Source organism: Oncorhynchus tshawytscha, linkage group LG24, assembly GCF_018296145.1.
Source record: "Oncorhynchus tshawytscha isolate Ot180627B linkage group LG24, Otsh_v2.0, whole genome shotgun sequence".
NCBI lineage: Eukaryota > Metazoa > Chordata > Actinopteri > Salmoniformes > Salmonidae > Oncorhynchus > Oncorhynchus tshawytscha.
In genome coordinates, this window is record NC_056452.1 from 5,229,863 (window position 1) to 5,256,012 (window position 26,150).

Consider the following 26,150-nt stretch of genomic DNA (forward strand, 5'->3'; position numbering starts at 1 on the left):
GGATTTGTCACCTTGCTATGGATAAATGCGATGTTTGCGCTTTCAGTTCCGTGCGAATGCTGCCATTTTCATAGTCACAGTGGGTACAACATCTCCTATACACTTCCTGATAACCTTAAATCAGCGTATACACATTGATATTAATCTCGGCTACCCGAAAAATATCCCAGTCCAGGTGATCAAAACATTCTTGAAGCGTGAATTCCGATTGGTCAGACCAGAGTTGAATAATCCTAAGCACGGGTACTTCCTGAAGTGGGACTGAACCAACACTTTATTACATCAAAATAACTTCATACTATGTAACTGATTGAAACACACACAGTGCTTAATGCATTTATTTATTTGTTAAGACCTTTATTTATTTTAGCAGTCCCATTGAGATCAAGGACTCTTTTGCAACTCACAAAAACCCCAATCATGGCAGCATAGAAAATACTTGTAGTAAATACAGATAAATAATAATGAAGAACCACATTCCTCAGTAAGAGGTCCTCAACCAACAGTATGAGTTGCAGATGATGTTGCCATAGTCTAGGACCGGAAGAGAGGTGGTGAGGAGAGGAAACATGACACATTCCTTCTCCACTAGCACATCATCAGGCAAATTACATTTCCCTGGATGGGTTCAGAAGGTGAGGGGTCAACGTCAGGAGACCAGGCTGCTCCCAAGGGAGGTGGTTGGCGGCCTTCTCCCTCTCCTGCGGAAGAAAGTGAGACCGAGAGAAAGAGGCAGGGGTGGTGTAGGATTTCAGAAAGCATAGCAGTTGTCATCTGAGCTCTCAGCAATAGAACTTCTATCTTCATCGGAGTTCTCACCTACATCAGTCATAAAAAAATATCCCCTTCTCCCAGAATCAGCTTGTGGTAGGTATTCCTGGTGTCAACTTGGTCTTGTGTCAGTTCACTCAATCTTCTCTTCGGGTGGCAGAGAAGGCCATTCTTCCCTCCCTCTGAAAACTCCACTGCATTACCTAAAAGTCACATGTAAGCAGTACATTTACAATTCCATTACACAAAATAGTGTGGAGGGTATTTGTAAAAGCAAGACAAAAAGTTCAGTCCAAAAATAGTATAAACCTCAACTTATCTTGTAGGTACAGTGCCGCCACAGTTCCCACTGCTCTTTGTAGGCTCCCCCAGTGCCTCTTCATCTCCCGGACCAGGATCCTCTCTTCCTCCTGCAGTCTGTTCACTAACATCAGTCTGTTGAAGATTGCCTTTTGATGGCAGTTGCCTGTGAGCTGTAAACCCAGAGGTATATAACAGAACAGCAATGATTGCAGCCTACGCTGAAGGTAAACATTCAATAACAAAAGATACTTTCTGCAATCATATATTTACTGGTGCCAAGTCTCTCCCATGGCCACACAAAGTTATCAGTATTGAGCTGCTCATCCACTGTGGGGAGCCTAAACTCTGCCTGCTGCTCGTGAAGTTGAACAATGGCAGCTGTCAAGGCTGCTTTGTCCTCAATTTCTCAGAATCAGATGCCGCCTCTTGTTGCCGTCAAAATAAAAAGGGTGATTAGATGGACTGTATATTCAGATATATTACATGACTATAAGTTAGAGCTACTATAGAGGCACAAACAAAGAATACAAAGCAAGCAACTCATTTCCAAAGCATTTGTCGTCATGTAGTTAACATTACACAAGGCATGCAGAGGTGTGGCTCACAAGAGGTTCATGGTCACATAATTTCTCAGTTTAATTACATGTTTTGCATTAGATCAATTAATAACATAGGTCATACCTACATTTGATCATTAACATGGTCTGATGTGTATGACTAATGCATTCTCTTTCACAACTCACTTTTACTGCTTGATTAATAATATGTTTGAGGTCATACTGTTGTTGGGGCTTACCTGTCAAATGGTAGAAGTAGTTTCCTCTTTCACACTGTGGTAAAGCCCTTCAAGCTTCTTCTGGAGATGCCCCGTCTGACGATCCTGAAGTGTGTCTGTCAAACATGACTCCACTGACATTAATGCAATTATGAAGTTGAGACAGAAACGGTCATTTTTCTACCTGTTGGATTCTGGCTTGAAACATACTTATTCCTGTCATCATATTAGAACGTATTGATTACTTTACATGTTAGGTGTCAATGAAGGGTGAATAGGAACTTTGGGTATGGAAAGTTACTGAGTGAGACAAGGGAAGTGCAGAAAGTTCTTATTCTATTCAAACATGTTATTGCTGAATATTAATATTTCTAAGTAAAGAGGCAAAGGGTAGCAGTTAGGTTTCAGTTACTGATAAGGCAGGCCAGTTGCTGTGGAATTAGGACAATGAGGGATGTGGAACTCAACTCAAGATAACGTCAGCAGTTGGAGAGAAGACACTGCTGGGAGGGGGGCCATAGGGGGCCCACCCCGAAAACCATCTGACTACAGTCCTATCCCATACACACTTCCACGCCCATGAGGTTCCTAGACTTAGGCAACTCCCACCTAGTCGGAAGGTATAAATATATGCTTGTGGGTAGAATAAACTTGGTTTGAGATTTCTGGTTGTCTGTTTCAGTTTTTGCTCTATTTGTTCAGAACCTAACATACCATCAGGCCACTGCTGGACCTCAGTAATCCACTCCTGTAGCACAGCGGTGTTGATGTCTAGCTCTTCCCGCTTTTTGCGAGGCTGGTCTCCTCCAGTCTTTTGACATTCTGAAAAAATGCAATTCAATTAATGAACAACATGGGTGAAGGTTCTACTTTTTCAAGTGAATTACACTAAGATATTTGACTTCAATGTATACAGTCATCTTGATGTTTTCATACATCAAGATGACTAATAAAATAAAACGCTGAGCAAGGGTTGAAGACATGTAGAAAAAGAATGAGAAAGCAGATACAGGTAAGAAAAATAATAATAATAATAATGTTCACATCTTTGCCAACATGCGATGTCACGCCCTGACCTTAGAGAGCCTTTTTATGTCTCTATTTGGTTTGGTCAGGGTGTGATTTGGGTGGGCATTCTATGTTTTGTATTTATTTGTGTTTGGCCGAGTGTGGTTCCCAATTAGAGGCAGCCGTCTATCGTTGTCTCTGATTGGGAGTCATACTTAGGTAGCCTTTTTCCCCCACCTATGTTGTAGGATCTTGTCCTTGTATTGTTGCTGTTGAGCCCTTCAAGGCTGTACGTTTCGTTGGTTCTCTCTCTCTTCTTTTTGTGGTTATCATTAAAGAATATGATTATGGTCCACTTCTTCAGACGAGTGTTACATGCGATCCATGTTGGTGAACTTCCTCTTATTCCAGCCCATTGACAGTAGTGTGATAATCTCTGTCCGTACTGTTGGAAAAACATCTTCAGTCAGTGATTCTAATAATTTACTACTGTGTGCCTAACCAATCAACATAAAGATTGCAATTACAGTCGTAAGATACATTTTTTTATTATTAACCTTACATAATATCATAGCATCATCAGTTATGCCCAACAAGTAAATGTCATTCACTGTCTGCTTCTCCCTTCAGCAGTAACATGTGTCCAAAAAAATGTCCTGCTTTGGAACAATTTATTTGGTTTCCATTCGGCAATGTTTCTGTTTTTTTTCCGGGATGGGGTAGTTAGCCCCACATGGAGGACCATGGACTGCTTCCTACCATTCGACCTGGCCGGCTTGGTTGCACCTGCCGGGAGTATAAACCCCATCCGGCTTAGCGCTCAGGGTCATTGGAGTATGCAAGCCTCTCCACCGTGGCAATCCTAAACCTTATTCAGCATTAGTTATGTTATCATAGGGTCAGCGCAGGGAGAGGTCAAAAATCCAGGCTGGTGTGACAAGGTACAGAATGGCAGGCAGGCTCAGGGAAGGCAGAATGGTCAAAACCGGGAAACAGGAACTAGAAAAAGACAGGCGCAAGGGCGAAACCGCTGGTAAGCTTGACGAACAAAATGAACTGGCAACAAACAAACAGAGAATACAGGTATAAATACACTGGGGATAATGGGGAAGATGGGTGACACCTGGAGGGGGGTGGAGACAAGCACAAAGACAGGTGAAACAGATGAGGGTGTGCCACCCGGAGCAGTTCAGAGCAGGGACAGAGCAGGGACAGGTTGTAGCACCCTGAATCAGGAGTAATTATTAGGAAGTAATTAATTACATTCTTTAAAAATGTGAATAGAAGTAAAGTCCTTAAAAAACACACACTTACCAATTATACCAATCAGGATGACCTGCTTGCCACTTGCCACTGTCAGGGTGCAACTACACAACTGTGGCACAGCCATGGGCAAAAGACAAAGTGGAAACCAAAATGTGACGTCAAAGAATCCCAAATAAATGTTTCTATATATTTGGACTGTAAATATTTGTGGTGGCAAGTAGCCTAGTGGTTACAGCATTGGGCCACAAACCAAAAGGTTGCTGGATCGAATCCTCGAGCTGACAAGGTAAAAATATGTTGTTCTGCCCCTGAACAAGGCAATTAACCCACCGTTCCGGGGTAGGCCGTCATTGTAAAACTTAATTTGTTCTTAACGGACTTGCCTAGTTAAATATGGTTCAATCAATACTGATGCATTGAAAAAAATGGTTGGTAGGTCAGAAGTTTACATATACTCAATTAGTATTTGGTAGCATTGCTTTAAATAGTTTAACTTGGGTCAAACGTTTCGGGTAGCCTTCCACAAGGTTCCCACAATAAGTTGGGTGAATTTTGGCCCATTCCTCCTGACAGAGCTGGTGTAACTGAGTCAGGTTTGTAGGGCTCCTTGCTCCGTACTGGTACAGATCCACAGATCTACTACTCACACCACTCCTCTCAGGATCCCTCCCCGTTGACCAATCTTCCTCTAATTTCTTCACCGTCTCAGCATATGACAACATCTGCACTACTCTAACCCTGGAAACCTCAACATGCCTCTCTTACACAGGACATTTCTGATCCCCAGCCCCATGGGCACCCCTACAATTAACACATACCACTACTTTCCCCAATGCTACACATTTCTTTGTCTCATGCCCTTCTGCACAATTTTCACACATAGGAACCTCCCTCCTGCACACTGCTGCCACATGCCCATAAGCTTGACACCTGTAACAACAATGTATTTGGCACAAAAGCTTGTACAGGATAACTTATATATACACTACTAACATCACTTTGTCAGGCAAAGACTCAACATCAAAACTCAATGACTCTTCTGTTTCACCACTCAAGCCACCCCGTCTGCGTCGCACCAAACAACGAGCATCACAAACACTGGGAATCTTCCAAATTCAGTTGGTCAACTTTAAATGTACTGCTACCCCAGTAATCACTACTTTCAATGGCGCCCTTTAATTGGGAGCAAACAAATTCACATTTCTTGCTTCCTTTCCTTTAACGCGGAGCGCCTTCTCCCTCTTACCAGCAGAAACACAAACAATTATCACAAGACCACTTCTGGTTACCCTCACCGATTCCACAGCACCCCTCTGTTTTCACCCACCCTGAAACAACAAATGGATCAGCCAAAGGGCAAGGGTCTTCCAAAAACTTCACTCCTACTGTCACAGACTCATCTTCATCCTGACCCTCAGTGCAAGCCTCTGGCTCCAAGAATTTCACTACACCTCCGATACTTCGCCCTCATTCACTTCCATTTCCCCTGCTGTTCAGCTTACTCTGTTTACACTTTCTACCATTCTTCCTTAACAACCCGTCTCCCTTTTTTCCCACAATTTTTAACCGACTCAAGCTCACCTTCTTCCTCCCTCTATCTCTTATACCTCCTCTGCCGCTCCTTTTCCCTACATTCCTCCTCCGTATTCCAAGTATGCTTCTCCTTATGATAATACTGCACTTCTCCTGACATACATCTTGTTCTTGCCTTCTCAAGGGACGCCATTTAACCTGCTGTTCTGTCACAATATCCATACAATAAGCACGAACCCCTCGGGATATAGCTCTCAAAAGTGCATCGAACTTATAAAGCAGCTGCTTCATCTTGCTGTTCTTCTTTATCAAAGGCTACCGCGATGATTTTCCATTTCAAACAAGTGCGCTCTTCCAAACACCACATCTCGCTAAATGGGCTTGATACGCTTTCACTTTTTCATTGACAGTCCGTCACTCACTGCCAGACACTTTTAAATCATTAAATAAATACTTCAATAATTCACTAAAAAGTATTTCCATGTTTAATATAACTAAACCAAGTTACAGGCTGACTACACTGCTCATGTCGCATGCGCAAGCGTTGCAAAATACATTTAGAAATCTATATTATTCAATTATTGCATCCACACTACTCGTGCGCGCCAACGAGCATCTGCGTTGCCAAGGGCTAAAATAGAAGTCAGTTCTATTTGTGACGCAGATCGCGCTGCAAGTCCTGCCTCCATCTCCTCATTGGTTTATAGAAGTAGGTACCAACGTGTCATCTCCTCATTGGTTATACCCACATGGGTGACTGAAAGAGAAATGAGGTCAGTGGCGGTAATGCACCTAATTTATGAATGTTGCATTTCTGTATATATCAATGATGTTGCTCTTGCTGCGGGCAATTCCCTGATCCACCTCTACGCAGACGACACCATTCTGTATACTTCTGGCCCTTCCTTGGACACTGTGCTATCTAACCTCCAAATGAGCTTCAATGCCATACAACACTCCTTCCGTGGCCTCCAACTGCTCTTAAACACTAGTAAAACCAAATGCATGCTTTTCAAACCTTCGCTGCCTGCACCCGCATGCCCGACTAGCATCACCACCCTGGATGGTTCCGACCTAGAATATGTGGACATCTATAAGTACCTAGGTGTCTGGCTAGACTATAAACTCTCCTTCCAGACTCATATCAAACATCTCCAATCTAAAATCAAATCTAGAGTCGGCTTTCTATTTCGCATCAAAGCCTCCTTCACTCACGCCGCCAAACTTACCCTAGTAAAACTGACTATCCTACCGATCCTCGACTTCGGCGACGTCATCTACAAAATAGCTTCCAACACTCTACTCAGCAAACTGGATGCAGTTTATCACAGTGCCATCCGTTTTGTTACTAAAGCACCTTATACCACCCACCACTGCGACCTGTATGCTCTAGTTGGCTGGCCCAACGGTCCTCTACTCCGAAAATTAATCCACACATAAAAACGGTCAACCAAATCATTTCTAGTCATCTTTCCTCCTTCCAGACCTTTTCATCTTTTAACTTATATGGTGATTGGCATCTAAACTTTCATAGTATTACCACGACAACAGTTTGTCTGTCAATCACCCACGTGGGTATAACCAATGAGGAGATGGCACATGGGTACCTGCTTCTATAAACCAATGAGGAGATGGGAGAGGCAGGACTTGCAGTGCGATCTGCGTCAGAAATAGGAATGACTTCTATTTTAGCCCTAGGCTACACAGAAGCTTGTTGGTGCACACGAGCAGTGTGGGTGCAATAATTGAATAACATAGATTTCTAAATATATTTTGCAATGCTCGTGCATGCGAGCGGTGTGGGCAGCCTATTAGACCACAGCCTGTCGTTTCCAATGGGAACAGATTAGTCATATTGGGCAGAACAAGCAAGCTGGGAGGGCAAAGCCAAGCATGAGCTAGCGAGATCCTATTGGTTTGTTCCAGCATACATATTCATATTTCCGTAAGGGAACGCCTTCCCTGTGAAATACGAGCCTGCAATAACTCAATTTGACTTTGCACTCCTAAACAACGCGATTTTAAAAAACTTTGACAAACTCAAAAGTCTACAAAACTTAGTCCACTCTGTTCATAACAGATTCTAGTTTTGGGAACATAAAACAACTGTATTGAGATCAAATGTTTCATCGCTGAGAACATTTACAGAATCATCCATCTCGTTCCATCTTCTCCCACTGCCCGCCAGTGGGCTTCCTCTTACTACCATATTTGGTAGTGAGAGGAAACACCAAGAGGATGCTTCATATTTATACATACAGTGAAATATCTGTCTCATTGTTCTATCGGTGATAATACTGTTGGCCAGAGCGAAAAATCACTTCCTGTCTACAAGATTAGCCAATATACGTAACTGATTAAAATACAATACATTAGAATTATGGTGGCCGAAATACAGAAAATAATAGATTATGTGTCATTTCTTGTCCAATAACGTACCTCATTCTCACTGTAAAATAGCTCGCTAGCTTCAACTAAATAAGCAGTTGTGTTTATTTGTACTAATAACACAAACTCAGGGCGCATCGAGATTAAATAGATTCAGAAGGTGCGTGGCATCAGATGTATCTGGCGTTATTGAGTATGATTCGCCATACGTTTGTGCTATTAGTACATAAAAACATTGTGCTTATTTGTACATACTTAATAATGAGAGACTGGGTTGAAAATAAGGACATTTTCCGCTATTACTTCAAAACTACGGCAAGCAGCAGGGGTACATGGTAACGTTATGAAACTGGGCTACACGGCGGATGCAATGAACTAGTTTTTATCAGAAAAAAAGCGTTGTTAAAAATGTGATGTGTCCAGCCTACCAAGAGGGCAGATAACTAATACGGTGCTTGGCTAAGTAATCTATTTTTCCTGCAAGCCACCTAGCTAGCTGACTTTAGTATATCTACTGAAACATATATTGCTAACATACTAATGTGTTACAATGTGGAGGGAAATCGAATAATTGTTCTGTTTGCTAACTTATCTAGCGAACTAAGTTGGCTAAACAACTACCGCCCGGTAGCCATATCTATGACTAAAAATAAAATAGTTTTTATTAGAAATAGTTGTAAAACCCATTATCTTTTTAGTCATAGATATGGTTACTAAACAGCAAGCTATAACCAGTCACCTAAGCTAGGTTTACCAGGAAACGTTACACATGAGTGATGTATGACTTGATTTTGCATGACTTGTATGACTTGATTCTTGTAAATGTAATATCTGTGCCTATGGTATGCATGTAAACTAGTCTACCCTAATGTTGATGTTATGCTGGAACAGTTCAATTATCGTTCAAACTGTACAATAGACTAATTTATTACATAATTTTGTCTTACAGATAATAAATACTGTGTGGTACCTTTCTGGAGTGGATTCCAGAGACAGAAACAGAATTCCTTTGCCTGCATATGTCATTGTAGCAGAACTGTATTCCTGTCTAGGAATTAGACATTGTTTGATTTTAAGCAGATGACTCCTGAGCTGAATGGCAGTTTGATCATGACAACACTCCTCCCAGAACTTTACAAGTATTCCCAGAACATTAGTACACTGACTTAGTACACTGACTTTTAATCATGACCACCAGTTCTCTTAACTACAGTACAAGTTGTTACCCCAGATAATGTGATTTAACCAAAGATTTTTGGTATCCATTATTGGGAGTTACAGAATAGATCATGTTTGGTGTAGCGCAGAGAATTTGACCAACCTTAGCGAGGCGAAGAAAGAGGAGTCTCAAAATGTCTGTGTCCAGTTGCAAGGGTCAGTTTTTAAATTTAGAATATGCTCCGTTATTAAAATAAAAACAGTTTTTGCATCATGAAGTAATTCAACAATATGTGTACCGCCATGTTGTCTATTTCAAGTCTTCTCTCACGGATCGAGACAGTTCTCTATCATCATGACATGCAGCACTTTGGGGTGGAAACCCACCTGTCTTGATCAATGAGAGAAGACTTGAAATAGACCAGATGTCAGCTAAAATCTTTGGGTAAATCACATCTGATGTAACAATCTGTAGCAACAGTACTCTCCACTTGGGTGTACACCTCAGACACACTGAACTTTACTACACTGTTCATGCTATATTTTTCTGTATGTTACTTTTATAACATTTTTGTTGAACACCCAGTTGTCTTGAACTAGCATTAAATAGTGTAAACACCCCTGTATTTTAGATATCCAAATAATGTTAATTTGTCAATCTGAATGTCTAGCATCTGTTTGATGTTACAGAGCCCTGTACAGCATATAAATATATTCTGTGAATCCCTCAAGGCAGACACATTTAAGATTGATATACAGTGCATTCAGAAAGTATTCATACCCCTTGACTTTTGCGTTACAGCCTTATTCTAAAATGGAGTAAATCCCCCCCCCCTCCCCCCCAATCGACACACTACCCAATAAAGACAAAGAAAAAAACAGGTTTTAGGAAATTTTTGCAAATGTATTCAAAATAAATACTGAAAATATTACATTTACATAAGAATTCAGACTCTTTACTCAGTACTTTGTTGAAGCACCTCTGGCAGTGATTACAGCCTTGAATATGACGCTATAAGCTTGGCACACCTGTATTTGGGGAGTTTCTCCCATTCTTCTCTGCAGATCCTTTCAAGCTCTGACAGGTTGGATGGGGAGCGTCGCTACACAGTTATTTTCAAGTCTCTCCAGAGATTTTAAATCGGGTTAAAGTCTGGGCTCTGGCTGGGCCACTCAAGAACATTCATTGTCCCGAAGCCACTCCTGCGTTGTCATGGCTGTGTGCTTAGGTTCGTTGTCCTGTTGGAAGGTGAACCTTTGCCCCAGTCTGAAGTCCTAAGCACTTTGGACCAAGTTTTCATAAAGGATCTCTTTGTACTTTGCTCCGTTCATCTTTCCCTTGATCCTGACTAGTCTCCCAGTTCCTGCCGCTGAAAAACATCCCCACAGCAAGATGCTGCCACCACCATGCTTCATCGTAGGAATGGTGCCAGGTTTCTTCCAGGTGTGACACTTGGCATTCAGGCCAAAGACTTCATTCTTGGTTTCATCAGACCAGAGGATCTTTTTTTCTCATGGTCTGAGAGACTTTAGGTGCCTTTTGACAAACTCCAAGCGGGCTGTCATGTGCCTTTCACTGAGCAGTGGATTCGATCAGGCCACTCTGCAGGGATGGTTGTCCTTCTGGAAGGTTCTCCCATCTCCACAGAGGAACTCTGGAACTCAGTCAGAGTGACCATCGGGTTCTTGGTCACCTCCCTGACCAAGGCCCTTCTCCCCCGCTTGCTCAGTTTGGCTGGGCAGCCAGCTCTAGGAAGAGTCTTGGGGGTTCCAAACTTCTTCCATTGAAGAATGATGGCCAGTGTGTTGTTGGGACCTTCAATGCTGCAGAATTTGTTTGGTAACCTTCCCCAGATCTTTTTTTTAGTTAACCTTTATTTAACTAGGCAAGTCAGTTAAGAACTCATTCTTATTTTACAATGACGACCTGCCCCAGACAGATTTTTTTTAAATGGATTATCTACACAGGTGTACAAAGGTACAAATGCCCATTATCAGCAACCATCACTCCTGTGTTCCAATGGCATGTTGCGTTAGCTAATCCAAGTTTATAATTTTAAAAGCCTAATTGATCATTAGAAAACCCTTTTGTAATTATGTTAGCACAGCTGAAAACTGTTCTGATTAAAGAAGCAATAAAACTGTCCTTCTTTAGACTAGTTGAATATCTGGAGCATAAGAATTTGTGGGTTCAATTACAGGCTCAAAATGGCCAGGATAAGCACAAATTTCCAGCAGTGCTAACTAAAATGATAAACTTGGATTAGCTAACACAATGTGCCATTGGAACACAGGAATGATAGTTGCCTCTGTACGCCTATGTATACATTCCATAAAAAATAAGCCGTTTCCAGCTACAATAGTCATTTACAACATTAACAATGTCTTTCTAATCAATTGGATGTTATTAATGGTAAAAGAAAAGTGCTTTTCTTTCAAAAACAAGGACATTTTTAAGTGACCCCAAACTTTTGAACAGTAGTGTGTGTGTATGTATAGTATATAGTATATATATATATTTTTTAAAATCTATTTCATGTAGGTTCTACATCAGGGCTCTCCAACCTTGTTCCTGGAGAGCTACAGTCCTGTATGTTTTCACTCCAGCCCTAATCTAGCACATCTGATTCTAATAATTAGCTGGTTGATAACCTGGTTCAGTTTATTTACAAAACCCTTGTTCTACATGGTCTTATGCTGAGCTACACTGGCTGTGTTTACACAGGCAGCCCCATTATGATATTTTTTCCACTAATTGGTCTTAATCACAAGATTTTATTCACATCAGATCTTATTCAGAACTGATCTGATTGGTCAAAAGACAAATTAGTGAAATATCAGAATTGGGCTGTCTGTGTAAACACAGACATAGTCCTTTATCTGGCTTTGGTACACTGGCAATGGTGTTGGCATGGTGGGCTGGGGAAGCTGAGATTCTTTGTGCTTATGGCGAATGGTCTTGTCCTACCTGAGATGAACAGCCAGCTGGATAAGACTGCCGAAAGTGGTGTAGGGCTTCATAACCACCAACTGTTTGGTTCTCTTGCAGAAGATTTGCTGGTACTGCATGTCTCCTGGAAAGACATGGTTGTGGTGTTAGCGTTTTATACTTTTTGTGGAAGGGATGTAGGGCCGCATGCCTTTGTTGGTAAAGGTGTTAACCGAATGGGACAGGCTAGGGTATTGTTTCGGGACAATTTGGAACTTTGGGAGCTGCTTTTGAGAGAAAAGATCAGTCAACAAAGTGAATGGGCTGGGGGGCTCAAGAAGTTGTGAAAAGTCTTAGGGGAGCAGTTCTTACACAGTATGAATTGCTGTGAATGGGAGATTTAAGAAATGGCACTTCTCAATCGCTCTGATACACAATACATGTACTGTCTAAGCACAACCCTGCACTACCAAAACCCTCTTCCTCATCTCAAAGTACTGTCTGTGAAGCTCCCCAATCCATTGACTTTGACAGATAATTCTTGTCAATAGTAGCCCTTTGCAGGGTATTTTTGTAGACATGTCTTTTGTATTTAGTTTTGAGAATTCACAGAGAGAAGAATAAGTTGATTGTGTCATCACTGTTGTAGTCTTGATTTCATTATCCCTTGCTAGCTTTTGTCACACAATCTTGCTGTGCTCCATAACCACAATGTGTGTCCACTCCCTCTTGCTCGTGTACCCAAAATGCTGCCGCTTTGAGGTATTTTTCATAAGGGCACTACTTTCAGAAATGGAAAGGGTAAAGCCAAAGCAGTGTCTGTATTCTTGGAACTTATATTTTAACATGTTGGGTGGGACAGACATTCAAAAATGAAATGTAGCTATTTATTTCCTACCTATAACATTTATTTACTATTTGGTATTATCAGAGTGGAAGAGGGGCCCAACTCGATGGAAAATATGTCTCCCTCCAGCAGGTGGCGGTTTTTCTTTGTTTTGCCCACCAAGCAAGGAGTTTTTGTATGGAGGTCAATGAGTGTTGAATTTGGCCAACAAAAACATATGGCTAATTTTCTGAGTGAGGTTTATTTGATCGAATAGAAGTTTCGTAATGCTACAGTTGTTACGAGTATGCTGATATAAGTAGGCCACGTGACATCTCGGCAACTTTGAGAAAAAACACTATATCAACATTGTCTCGAGATGGCTATGCATATTCATGTAATGAAGCAAGTAGTATAGCGTCACTCTCCATTGAATACCGACAGTTGATGTCAACAACCGTTATCGATATTAAAAAATATGACAATAATTAGATATCCACTAATCCAAAGAAAGGATAGGCAAAACTAGACAGCCCGCGGTGCCGCTTTGTGGACAACTACTAACATTGTTAGGGCACGGTCTTTCGTGTCATGGAATCAGTTGTCCTATATCCCATGGCATTTATGAGTGTGTTTGTAAATTAAATCTGGAGTGCCAGAGTGCACTCTGGGAGTTCGTAAATTCAGTGTTGTCAGATTATCGTTTCGCGTTCAGCGCGCACACGCGACGCTCTTGCTGAAAGTAGAGTTGATTCGAGCGTTCTGACCTCACAACGACAGTCAAGCACCCAAGCTAATTGGCTAGCTACTTTCAGATACAAATAAGAGTCCACCTCACTCTGAACATTTTACTCACCCTGCCAAGTAGAGCTGATTAGGCTGTTTTCGTGTTATCCAGAGCGTTGGTGACTGTAACTGTGCTATTGGCAACAATATAATTACGCATTTTGCCAACGTTTACTGACACCGGCCATATTCAACTGGTGAGCATTCGTAAATTCAGCAGTTATACTGTGGTCTGGCGAGAGTGCTCTGAAATCGGAGTAGATAGCCAGAGTGAATTTATGAACGCACCCTATGTCTCCCATTGTTCCAACCATAGGGTTCCAACAAATTTAGAGTACCATCTGCTGGTCTCATGTCAAAATGCAGGGAAGCTGTTGTACAATATTAAAATGGTAATATATATATATATTATATATATATATATATATTTGATTTCAGGGCTATCTGACATGTAGGCTATTCAATTAATTAAATAAGTATCTATTTTCACAGGTTTAGTAGAGGAATTGGACATAACATTTAGCTGACAAGGTAAAAATCTGTCATTCTGCCCCTGAACAAGGCAGTTAACCCACTGTTCTTAGGCTGTCATTGAAAATAAGAATTTGTTCTTAACTGACTTGCCTAGTTAAATAAAGGTAAAATAAAAATTGTAAGTACAACACCGATGAGGCCTGGTAAAAAATGACTACAAATGATACATTTTAAGTTTGAGTAATAACATTATTGTTCACCTACAAAACAAAGGTTTTGAACAATATCTGCCCAACAGTCTGGGTGAATAGGTATCTGGATTTTTAGACTATACACATATTAAATTGTAGAGTTTGAATGGCAAGTATCAATTTAAATCTATGAGCTTTGTTTTTTGTTTATTGTGATATGTTCATTTGTAACGAACAAAACAGAAACAATATGGTTTGCTAGGCCGAAACAGAACCGGTGAATGGAGGACAGAAAAAAACAGATTGCGCGTGTGCTTGAGAGATGTGAGTGAGGGGAGGGAGAAAAGAGAGCGAGCCAGCCGCCTTCAAACATGGCGTCTTCATAGGAAAATAACAAAAAAATATAAAAAAGAGGCCTACTTCTACCGTCTTCATTGATTTTCGGAATTTAGATTATGGTTTCCAGACCTCGCGATATCGTCGTTATCACTATTTTCTAATGTAAAAAGAGAAGGCAGTATAGCAGGCTTTATAAATAGTAATTCCGTTTTATTTAGATGCGTCGACAGGGCTAGCTAGCATCTGCTAATGTAGCCCACAACAATTTTAGGGTGGGAAGGTATTTTGCATGCTAAAAACTTCACGATAATATGATCTCTTATCGTTTGATACATTTTGCAACAATCGTGAGATATCGATGGTAATTTTATAAATCTCGGAATATGTTCAGTAGATAAAATAAAGGGGTTGAGACACGGCAGGAAAGGACGCGTTTGATCAAATGTTTCTCTGCAACTTATCGATGATTGACAAATACAAAAGTGTTATCATGATCATGCATAACTTCGTTGCAAATTGGCAATTGTGGAAATTATATTTGGAGAAAGTGTAGGAAAGGACAGACTGATTTGAGGTGGTTAGAGTACACCCCCAGACCCCCCTTTTTTCATCCAGATTTCTTCTCCCCTTCATTTCTCTTTCAATATGCTGTTTTCCATGGCCAAGGACTTGTTTATGACAAGGGGGGAAATAGTCTAAAGTCGATCACGGGAAGACGGATACCCCACTTCTGTCATAATTGTTTTCGTCCTTGTCACACACCTCGTAAATTCAAAATGGATAGAAATTACCCGGGAACAGGGTTCGGTGATTTGGGCGCAGGATGGAGTTACGAAAGATCCGCGAAAGCAAGGTAAGCAACTGATTTAGTCCATATAATGTTTACACACTAGCTAATATATTACATTATCGTTGCTTGTTTTGTAATCGATTGGGCGTTAATTTGGTACATTGACGTCGAAATGTATCCTGCTTATTGGCAGCATCGCGATGTTGTTACTATTATAAACAGCAATGGAACAAGCGGGGTGGAAAGACTAGCAAGTAGAACTCTTAACAATGCGATTGACAGACAAGATGCGTGGTTTTAGGTTTACAGACAAGGAGGGAACGGGAGCAAAATGGGATGGGTTGGAACTAGCTGCTCTTAGCAACGCAGGTGTATTTACATACACTAGCGTTGCTTTCAATTATATTGGGTTGCACCAAACAGTCCACGGGAAGGCAGAAATTTAATACAATTCCATTTCAATTTACTGTGCCGGTGGGCAGGGAATTTGGTCATTATGACGGGGAAATCTGAGAAAATATATTTGATCGTATTATTAAACAGACATTCCAAACGTGGATCTGTTGTAGGGTCACTTCCTATCTGATTACCTCATGTCAAAATAAAAGTCCTGTACGTGCGCAATGTGTACAAAAAAAGTAATAACTTGTGTGGGACGTTTATTTTGAATAGCTTGATGCCCAATTTGTATCTAACCAGTTTTCTCCTGTGACATTGCATGATACCATGTTTCACATAGTAAGAGAGATCCCTCAGCCTGTGAAGTATCAAAAGTTTACAATTAAAATTTTTGAGTGGCAAGTAATTAACATTAGGGGAGATTACCTAAAAACACACCACTTCGACACAGTTATGACCGGAAGTGACATTTTCATAGCAGATTAGAAGAGCATTTTCGCTAACCTTAACCTTTCCTAATTCTTTCCTATCTGCTATGAAAAGTCACTTCTGGTCGTAGCTTGCTTTTAGGGAGTCACAGCACTAGGTGCCAGTGGTCGAATGTTGGCAACTCTTATGCTATGAAGTATGATAATGAGAGTCAACACATTGACTCCTTAAATAACACCACAACTTTAGGTTATTGTGGTTAAGTAAATTACAATGCATTTACACCCAGTCTTGCTAGTGAACAAAATACGTTAGTTAAGTCTTTATTTAAATTTCTCTTATCGGTGTTTTCAACATATTGCCATCAATCTGATAGACCATATGACTGTACAGGAAAAGGACAAAGCATCAACTGAATGTTAAATGTGTTTCCTGTCAGGTATTTTAATTGTCTGTACTGTCTACTTGTTGAATGTTTGTGAAGACTTGATTTGTGGTTGTTTGTAATGTCTTGTTAATTGGTGTTGGACCCCAGGAAGATTAGCTAGCGTTACAGCGTTATCTAATGGGGATCCTAAATAAAAATTACCAAAGAATTATAATAATCCATAGGGATCTCTACTATGATTTGGATTGCTAGCTAGGCTACCTAATGACTAGGGCTGACCCCATTTAGTGGACTGGTCAATTGTTTGGTCGATAGGTTGTTGGTCGGCAGGGTAGCCTAGTGGTTAGAGCGTTGGACTAGCAGCTGAAAGGTGTTCAAGGTGTTCAGGTGTTCAAATCCCCGAGCTGACAAGGTACAAATTTGTCGTTCTGCCCCTGAACAGGCAGTTAACCCACTGTTCCTAGGCCGTCATTGAAAATAAGAATTTGTTCTTAACTGACTTGCCTAGTTAAATAAAGGTAAATATATATAAATATATATATATATTAGATTAGATATATATATATATTAGATTTCTTTAGTCCAGCAGTAGCAAAAAAGACACCTGTACAAGACATCTGTCTGATTTGTGCCTGTCTAAGTGGACCGATCCATTGTGGAGACCTTGGGGATGGCACAGTCCATCAGTTTAAGACATGTGCTACTGAAATTGTATATGGTTATATTGTGTAAGAACAAGGGAGCAACACATACAAATATTATTTTATAACAAATGCGTTTTCTCCAATTGGATAGTGGTCGCAGTTCTGAAACACACTGTTGTATTGGTGCCTTTTTCTAGACCATGTTGCTATGTGCATAATAGCAAAGTAAACCAGCATGTTGGTGTTGAGAACAATGTGGTAGAGGTGGCAGCAGCAGAGTTAGGCAATGAGAAAACAGCCCTTTGCTTAATTTTCTAAGAAAAGTGAGAAGAGAGGAAACCACAATTTAATTAGGTCCATAATCAATAGCCTAACTGTTAAATGTGCCTGATTTTATAAATCATCCATATACACTACCGTTCAAAAGTTTGGGGTCACTTCCGTTCGAAAGTTTGGGGTCATTTCCTTGTTTTTTAAAGAAAAGCAAAAAACGTTGTCCATTTAAAAGGACATCAAATTGATCAGAAAAGTTGATAGTCATCACGAGGTCTGTTGCGTTGACCATATTACCGGCAGTCATGACTGCAGTAAAATTCTACATGACCGCTGAGTCATGGTAGTCTCCTCTTATGCACTCTGGACAAACATTAGTAGCACCCAACTCGCCTGGTACTCAGGCCTCTATTGTCTTTCTAACCAGTCTGACATCAATGCAAATGCAATTAAAAATCACATATAACACGTATCATCAAAACAGTATGTGTTTTTAAAACTCACCTCACTGTGATTGATCAATTTAAAGAAAGAAGTTAAACAACAGACTGCAACTGAGTGGAAAACATGGTTGTTATGGATGTTGTTTCAAAGCCTAACACAAGAAATGGACAGCACTTTCTAAGGTGAAGGTTGATTCAAAACACCCATATGCATGCATATTAGAGCTGTTCTGAACAAAAAGAGTAAAAACTCAGGGACAACTTGAAAAAGCTCAAACCAAGTTTATTCACCCACTGGGTCATACAGCTACAAAGACAGTTTTACACAAGCACATATATTTATACCCTCCTACTAGGTGCAGTCAACTCCTTACACATCTAGACAGCCAATACATCTCTGTTGCTAGTCAGGGACTTAATTGGTTCCTCTCACTAGCGACGTTAGTGCTGACTAGTTTCTATGGAGTGAAGCTGGCCCCTTTTCCCAACGAGGTGGATGTTTTTACTGACCCACATTGTCAAGTGAAACAGTTGCCCTTGACAACAGTTTGCCCCGGCAACAAAACTGCCCACACAGACTGTGAACAAGCGATTCGGTGGCATTCTCTCTTTGTGTCGCCACCATGCTCGATGCTATGTACAAGGACCGCTACTTCGATGCAGACAAGAAAAAGGGTTTATGTGAAATGTTACATGCACAACTGGACAAGATGGAAACGGACACAGCGACAGTGCGCACCGAGGAAGAGGCCACGACATGACCATGGTGGTGGCAGCATCATGCTGTTGGGATGTTTTTCAGTGGCAGGGACTGGGAGACCAGTCAGGATTGAGGGAAAGATTAACGGTGCAAAGTACAGAGAGATACTTGATAAACATCTGCTCAGGACCTCAGACTGGGGCGAAGGTTCACCTTCCAACAGGACAACGACCCTAAGCACACACAGCCAAGACAACACAGAAGTGGCTTCGGGACAAGTCTCTGAATGTCCTTGAGTGGCCCAGCTATAGCCTGTAATTGAACCCGATCGAACATCTCTTGTGAGACCTCAAAATAGCTGTGCAGTGACACTCCCCATCCAACCTGACGGAGCTTGAGGATCTGCAACGAAGAATGGGAGAAACTCCCCAAAATACAGGTGTGCAAAGCTTGTAGCGTCATACCCAGAAGACTCGAGGTTGTAATCGCTGTCAAAGGTTTTTAACCCCGTTCAGCTAGCGGAACCCCCTCGCCAACAGCCAATGAAATTGCAGGGTGCCAAATACAAATCAACAGAAATCTAAAAAAAATCACATTTCTCAAACATACAAGTATTAGGCACCATTTTAAAGATGATATTCTCGTTAATCCAGCCACAGTGTCTGATTTCAAAAATGCTTCACAGCAAAAGCTCCACAAACGATTGTTGGGTCACCACCAAGTCACAGAAAAACCCAGCCATTTTTCCAGCCAAAGAGAGGAGTCACAAAAAGCAGAACTATAGATACAATTAGGTAGGCAGTCATTGTAAATAAGAAGAATTTGTTCTTAACTGACTTGCCTAGTTAATTAATGCTTACACACACACACACTGAGTAAAAAGTTATTTTGTTGGCATTTGCGTATGTCCCCATTACCATTAAAACACAATCAAACCTATGTCTTTCACTTACTTGCTGTGCTGTTTCGTTGTTCAGTTGTTCAGTCGTTTCATTCTCAACCGGGATTTCTCATACTATGGAACGCCGTTTGGGTCTTTGTGTGTCAAAGATACACGTCAAATAGTGTATTTGACGAGTATCTTTTTTGACCCTCAAATTATCTTGTTGACCAATCAGGACCTGAATATGACTGCACGTCACATAATTGAACATGTTCATACGTTTTTTTTTTTTTCTTACCTAGTTATTACACATTGATTACACCATCACTCGTATTTAATATGTCACAATGATTCAGCGATACATATGCTATGACGCTGGTAAGGTTGTCTCACGCACCTACAGTGCTGGTCATAAAAAAAGCTAGCTAGCTCATGGATGCAAACATGGTTCTTCCCCAAAAACAGCAAAATGACATCTGTTTCACAAGCTATATAGTTAGCTAGCTAATGTGTCATCTAAAATAACCCTCATTTATAATAAGTTCTTATTTGATTAATTGTGGTCGGAGCCATCTGTGATGCTAGCCACATTAAGGATTACCCGAACAGTGGACTTTGCGGTTAGCTTTCAAAATTAAAGTACATCATTGACAGTGATGCAAATTAATACAAATAGTAGAATTATGCCATAATTTAATAGATCATGCTAAACAAGGTTGGAATGTTTTATATAAAATCAACAATTTGACAATCTGTTGAAATCACACTGGATGTATTATACTTTAGAATTGCATTGGGGGCATACTTTTTTCACTGTACAGCCTTACCTACGGATTGTGGATCAATGACATGGGGTGTAAGTCTACTCAGTGACACCCAGAGAACATTAGGGTCGTAGCTCTTATTGCGGGACTCCGAAACAACTGTAAATTGAGCCACATTTGTCAACCTATATGTATTGAACACTATTCCCAAGGAAAAACAATACTGCGTGGATGTTTTGGAGTCTGATAACTCTGAGGAGGACATTGGGAAAAAATATATTGTGTATTGATTAGACCGTTACCACATTTCATTGATCCCCAATCCTTAGGTAAAGCTGTACAGTGCAATATGAATGTCAATACACACAATAGGCTGACTGGGGAGGTGATTTGTCACAGTCCCGCAATAAGAGCAACAACGCTAATATTTGTGTAAACTCTTCAGTTGTGTTCTATGGGTGTCACCGAGTAGACTCATACCCCATTTCATTGCTTCACATTCCAACCTTGTTTAGTGTGTACCGGTGCTCGACCAGTTGGCGAAAGCCAACATCACCCACGACTGATAACGGTTGATTGTCAAGGGCAATGAATTCCATTGTCTTGGCGTTAGTTTATTTCGCCTTTTGAGTTGTCTCGCTGAAATACTCATACTCTTTCAAATGACTGCTCGTCTTGTTGACTGCTCGATCCACATGGCAGACATTGTGGGATAGGTTAGGAATGCTGTGTTGCACGTGCAGCTCAATTTTACATGGCGTAATTACGTCATGTACCTACACTACCATTCAAAAGTTTGGGATCAATTTCCTTGTTTTGTCCATTTGAAATAACATCAAATTGATCAGAAATACAGTGTAGACATTGTTAATGTTGTAAATTACTATTGAAGCTGAAATTATATTTTTTGTAGAATATATACAGTTGTACAGAGGCCCAGTAACCAGTAACCATCACTCCTGTGTTCCAATGGCACGTTGTGTTAGCTAATCCAAGTTTATCATTTTAAAAGGATAATTGATCATTAGAAACCATTTTGATTGTTAGCACAGCTGAAAACTGTTGTTCTGATTAAAGAAGCAATACAACTGGCCTTCAACTAGTTCAGTATCTGGAGCATCAGCATTTGTGGGTTCGATTACAGGCTCAAAATGGCCAGAAACAAAGACCTTTCTTCTGAAACTCGTCAGTCTATTCTTGTTCTGAGAAATGAAGGCTATCCCATGCGAGAAATTGCAAAGAAACTGAAGATCTCGTACAACGCTGTGTACTACTCCCTTCACAGAACAGCGCAAACTGTCTCAAACCAGAATAGAAAGAGGAGGGGGAGGCCCCGGTGCACAACTGAGCAAGAGGACAAGTACATTAGAGTGTGTAGTTTGAGAAACAGACTCCTCACAAGTCCTCAACAGGCAGCTTCATTAAATAGTACCCGCAAAACCCGTCTCAACGTCAGCAGTGAAGAGATGACTCCAGGATGCTGGCCTTCTAGGTAGAGTTGCAAAGAAAAAGCCATATCTCAGACAGGCCAATACAAAATAAAAAAAAGATTAAGATGGGCAAAATAACACGGACACTGGACAGAAAGATGGGGAAAAAAGTGTTATGGAAAGACAAATCTAAGTTCGAGATGTTCGTATCGCAAAGAAGAACATTCGTGAGACGCAGAACAAATTAAAAGATGCTGGAGGAGTGCTTGACGCCATCTGTCATGCATGGTGGAGGCAATGTAATGGTCTGGGGGTGCTTTGGTGGTGGTAAAGTGGAAGATTTGTACATGGTAGAAGGAATCTTGAAGAAGGGAGGTTATCACTCCATTATGCAACACCATGCCATACCCTGTGGACGGCGCTTAATTGCAGCCAATTTCCTCCTACAACAGGACAATGACCCAAATCACAGCTCCAAACTATGCAACAACTCTTCAGGGAAGAAGCAGTCAGCTGGTATTCTGTCTATAATGGAGTGGCCAGCACAGTCACCGAATCTCAACCCTATTGAGCTGTTGTGGGAGCAGCTTGACCTTATGGTAAGAAGTGCCCATCAAGCCAATCCAACTGGTGGAAGGTGCTTCAGGAAGCATGGTGTGAAATCTCTTCAGATTACCTCAACAAATTGACAACTAGAATGTCAAAGGTCTGCAAGGCTGTAATTGCTGCAAATGGAGGATACTTTGATGAAAGAAAAGTTTGAAGGACACTTATTTCAGTTAAAAATCATTATAAACTTGTCGAACGTCTTTACTATTTCCTATTGATTTTGCAAATACTTTTATGTATGTTTTCATGGAAAACAAGGACATTTTTAAGTGACCCCAAACTTTTTAACGATAGTGGGTGTCATTTACGTCATGTACCTGCGTTTATATGTATGCACGTCAGCTTTGACATTGGTTTTGCACGTAGGCATTAAACTAGACATCGGGTCGATACCGATGTTGGTATTTTTAGCTAATATCGGCTGATTACGATATGTTCACAGATATATTGTGTATCCCTAATTAATATGCAGTTGGTCCCCCCTTTGCTTCTATAACAGCCTCCACTATTTTTGGAAGACTCTTCACTAGATGTTGGATCATTGCTGAAGGGACTTGCTTCCATTCAGCCATGAGCATTAGTGAGGTCGGCCACTGATGTTAGGTGACTTAGGCCTGGCTCGCAGTCGGTGTAACAATTCATCCCAAAGGTGTTTGATGGGGTAGATGTCAGGGCTCTGTGCAGGCCAGTCAAGATCTTCCACGCCGATCCCTGCCAACCATTTCTGTATAGACCTTGCTTTGTGAACAGGGGCATTATCGTGCTGAAACGGGAAAGGGCCTTCTCCCAACTCTTGCCACAAAGTTGGAAGCACAGAATTGTCATTGTATGATGTAGTGTTAATATTTCCCTTCACTGGAACTAAGGGGCCTAGCCTGAACCATGAAAAACAGCACCAGACCATTATTCCTCCTCCACCAAACTTTACAGTTGGTACTATGCATTGGGGAAGGTAACGTTCTCCTGGCATCTGCCAAACCCAGATTCATCAGTCAGACTGCCAGATAGTGAAGTGTGATTCATCACTCTAGAGAAGGCGTTTCCACTGTTCCAGAGTTCAACGGCAGCGAGTTTTACACCACTCCAGCCGACAATTGGCATTGCGCATGGTGATCTTAAGCTTGTGTGCAGCTGCTCGGCCATGGAAACCCATTTCATGAAGCTCCCGACAAACCGTTGTGCTGACGTTGCTTCCAGAGGCAGTTTTGAACCCGGTAGTGAGTGTTGTAATCAAGGAGAGATGATATTTAGGTGCCACACGCATCAGCACTCTGTGGTCCCATTCTGTGAGCTTGTGTGTGCCTACCACTTCGCGGCTGAGCAGTTGTTGCTCCTAGACATTTCCACTTGACAATAACAGCACTTACAGTTGACCGGGGCAGCACTAGCAGGGTGGAAATTTGACCAACTGACTTGTTGGAAAGGCGCCATCCTATGATGGTGCCATCATAGAAAAGTCACTGATCTCTTCAGGAAAGCCATGGAGATTGCATGGCAGTGTGCTCGATTTTATACACCTGACAGCAACGGGTGTGCTGAAATAGCCAAATTCACTAATTTGAAGGGGTGTCCACATACGTTTCTGTTAATATATAGTGTACATTTTATACACCAGACTCCAATATTGCTTGTTCTAATATTTCTTAATTCCATTCTTTTACTTTAAGATTTGTGTGTATTAGATATTACTGCACTGTTGGAGCTTGGAACAAGTGTTTCACCACACCCGCAATAACATCTGCTAAATATGTGTATGGGTCCAATAAAATTTGATTTGAATGTACAGAGATACCGTGACGTGCCATTCATCACCTCATGTTTCAGCATGTTGCCTTGACAGCAGCTAATGGGCATCCATAACAAATACAAATCAACAGCCTGATCAACTCTATGCGAAGGCAAATGGTGGTAACACCAGATACTGACTGGTTTAATGATCCACGTGCCTATCTTTGACCAACAGATGCATATCTGTATTCCCAGTCATGTGAAATCCATAGATTACGGCCTAATGAATTTATTTCAACTGACTGATTTCCTTCTGTGAATAGTAACACAGTAAACATTTGAAATTGTGGCATGTTGCGTTTTTATATTTTTATATTTGTTCTAGCTTATAGGCTGGATGTTTTAACAAGAATGCGCCATTCTATCGATCTACTTTAATTCTTGAAATGTGCTTGTTTAGCCCACACTTAAAATGAGGTATTATGCATCATAATAATAATTATAACATCCCTAGGAGGTGGTACAGGCATAAAGTAGTGTTGGTCAAATATCAAAGATAGGAATTGTGAATAAAGAAGTCTACAACAGGCTTTAAGATATTTTTGATGTTGTTGACAAAGCTAATTGATTATCTTGTTACTGATTTTGTATGATCCATAGCCACATTTTTTACAATGCCAAGAATGGTGACCTAAAGTAATTATGCCATATTCATTTTTATTAGGATGGAGATGCACTCTAAGTTGACTGATGTATCTTAATAACTTTTAATACGATTGCAAGGTTTTCTGAACAGAGTGTTGTACTTTGTCATGACACAATCCACATAGTATTTACATAGTCGTTGAATACATTTCAATTTCACAGCCTCTCCCTAAGGTCACCCATTGGAAAATTTTAATATGAAAATGGACTTGAACGGTTAAATTAATTACCTTTTCTCCTCTTCCCCAGTCTCGTCTATGGGAGCTCCAGATCATCACACCCTGAGTCGGAGCTTCTCCATCGACAAGCCTACGGCACTCCTCACCCTCTGCAGGGCTATGCCACCAATCACCACCCGGGCAGCTCTGGCCAAGGAGGTGCTTGGGGTGCAGGACGGAGTTTGGGTGAGAGACATGTCACACATATTTTGTCGCCACTTGCCACAGTACAGGGCTTTCGGAATGATATATGACAGGCCATGCTTTTGGTAGTAAGGTTGCAGCCACTGACAAATGCATTTCACCGAATTCTATTGGAGGCAGTTTCTATGGGAGCCACTTGTGTGGGGGGAAAAACTGTATTTGTTTTTTCAGAGTAACATATAGGGCCACATTTTATTTAGAACATCTGTTAGGCCTGCGAATTATGGTGAAATGGACGCTCCTTGACCTATTCAGTACAGTTATACAATTCTATAACATAGGTATAGCTGTCTTTTGTTAATGCCCTGTGCCCGGTTTCCTGATAGAGGTGGAAAACTTAGGCTTACAAGTGTTTTAGCGATGCATCATTCCTACAATGTCTGAAGATGTAACATGCATTTCCCAAATCACCCCGCAGAGAGAACGTTCGCTAAGTACGTTGCTGGAGCATGTGTCGATACTGATAGGATCGAAAGAAGGCAGTACTGCTCTCGGATCAGCTTTCGCCATTCAAATCTTACCTTAAAGTGGCAGTGCATTTAATGAGATTTTCCTGTTTTTTTATATATTTTTAATGGTATTTCCAAACTGAGGTCAAAATAACACTGAAATTGTGAAAATTATGATAATACCCTTTTTGTGTCAGAGCTGTTTGCAAAAATGGCTTGGAATTTATGTATGTTCAGGTGGGATGATATATGACAGGCCACAGCGATCTGATTCTAATAGACCAATTCATTTGTTATTTGCATATCCTCCTATCCTCCTGTTGGCCCCGCCCGGTCATATTGACATT

General features: G+C 41.0%; 1 protein-coding gene and 1 long non-coding RNA gene across 8 annotated transcripts in view; one reads left to right on the top strand and one right to left on the bottom strand.

Annotated features, from left to right (window-relative positions):
- Positions 1-338: 338 nt before the first annotated feature.
- LOC112235562 lies at positions 339-14,040 on the bottom strand. 6 transcript variants are annotated; one of them, XR_002951081.2, is made up of 7 exons: positions 13,814-14,040; positions 12,171-12,276; positions 4,172-4,232; positions 3,095-3,302; positions 2,564-2,671; positions 1,871-1,965; positions 339-1,244 (listed from the first exon to the last, which is right to left on the bottom strand). It is a non-coding gene; the product is annotated as an uncharacterized LOC112235562 (long non-coding RNA). The 6 variants fall into 6 exon arrangements; XR_002951083.2 differs by having other exon boundaries at positions 339-974; positions 1,081-1,965; XR_002951086.2 differs by having other exon boundaries at positions 339-701; positions 824-1,965.
- Positions 14,041-14,729: 689 nt separating this feature from the next.
- The window catches only part of LOC112235561 (proline-rich protein 12-like), a 52,727-nt gene continuing 41,306 nt past the window's right edge, over positions 14,730-26,150 (top strand). The window contains exons 1-2 of one of the 2 annotated variants that reach the window (XM_042305211.1): positions 14,730-15,600; positions 25,182-25,336. In XM_042305211.1, coding sequence (XP_042161145.1) covers positions 15,524-15,600; positions 25,182-25,336 — 232 coding nt within the window. In that variant the 5' untranslated portion in view covers positions 14,730-15,523. The remainder of the gene's footprint in view (positions 15,601-25,181; positions 25,337-26,150) is intronic. The other variant, XM_042305210.1, reaches the window with a different exon arrangement.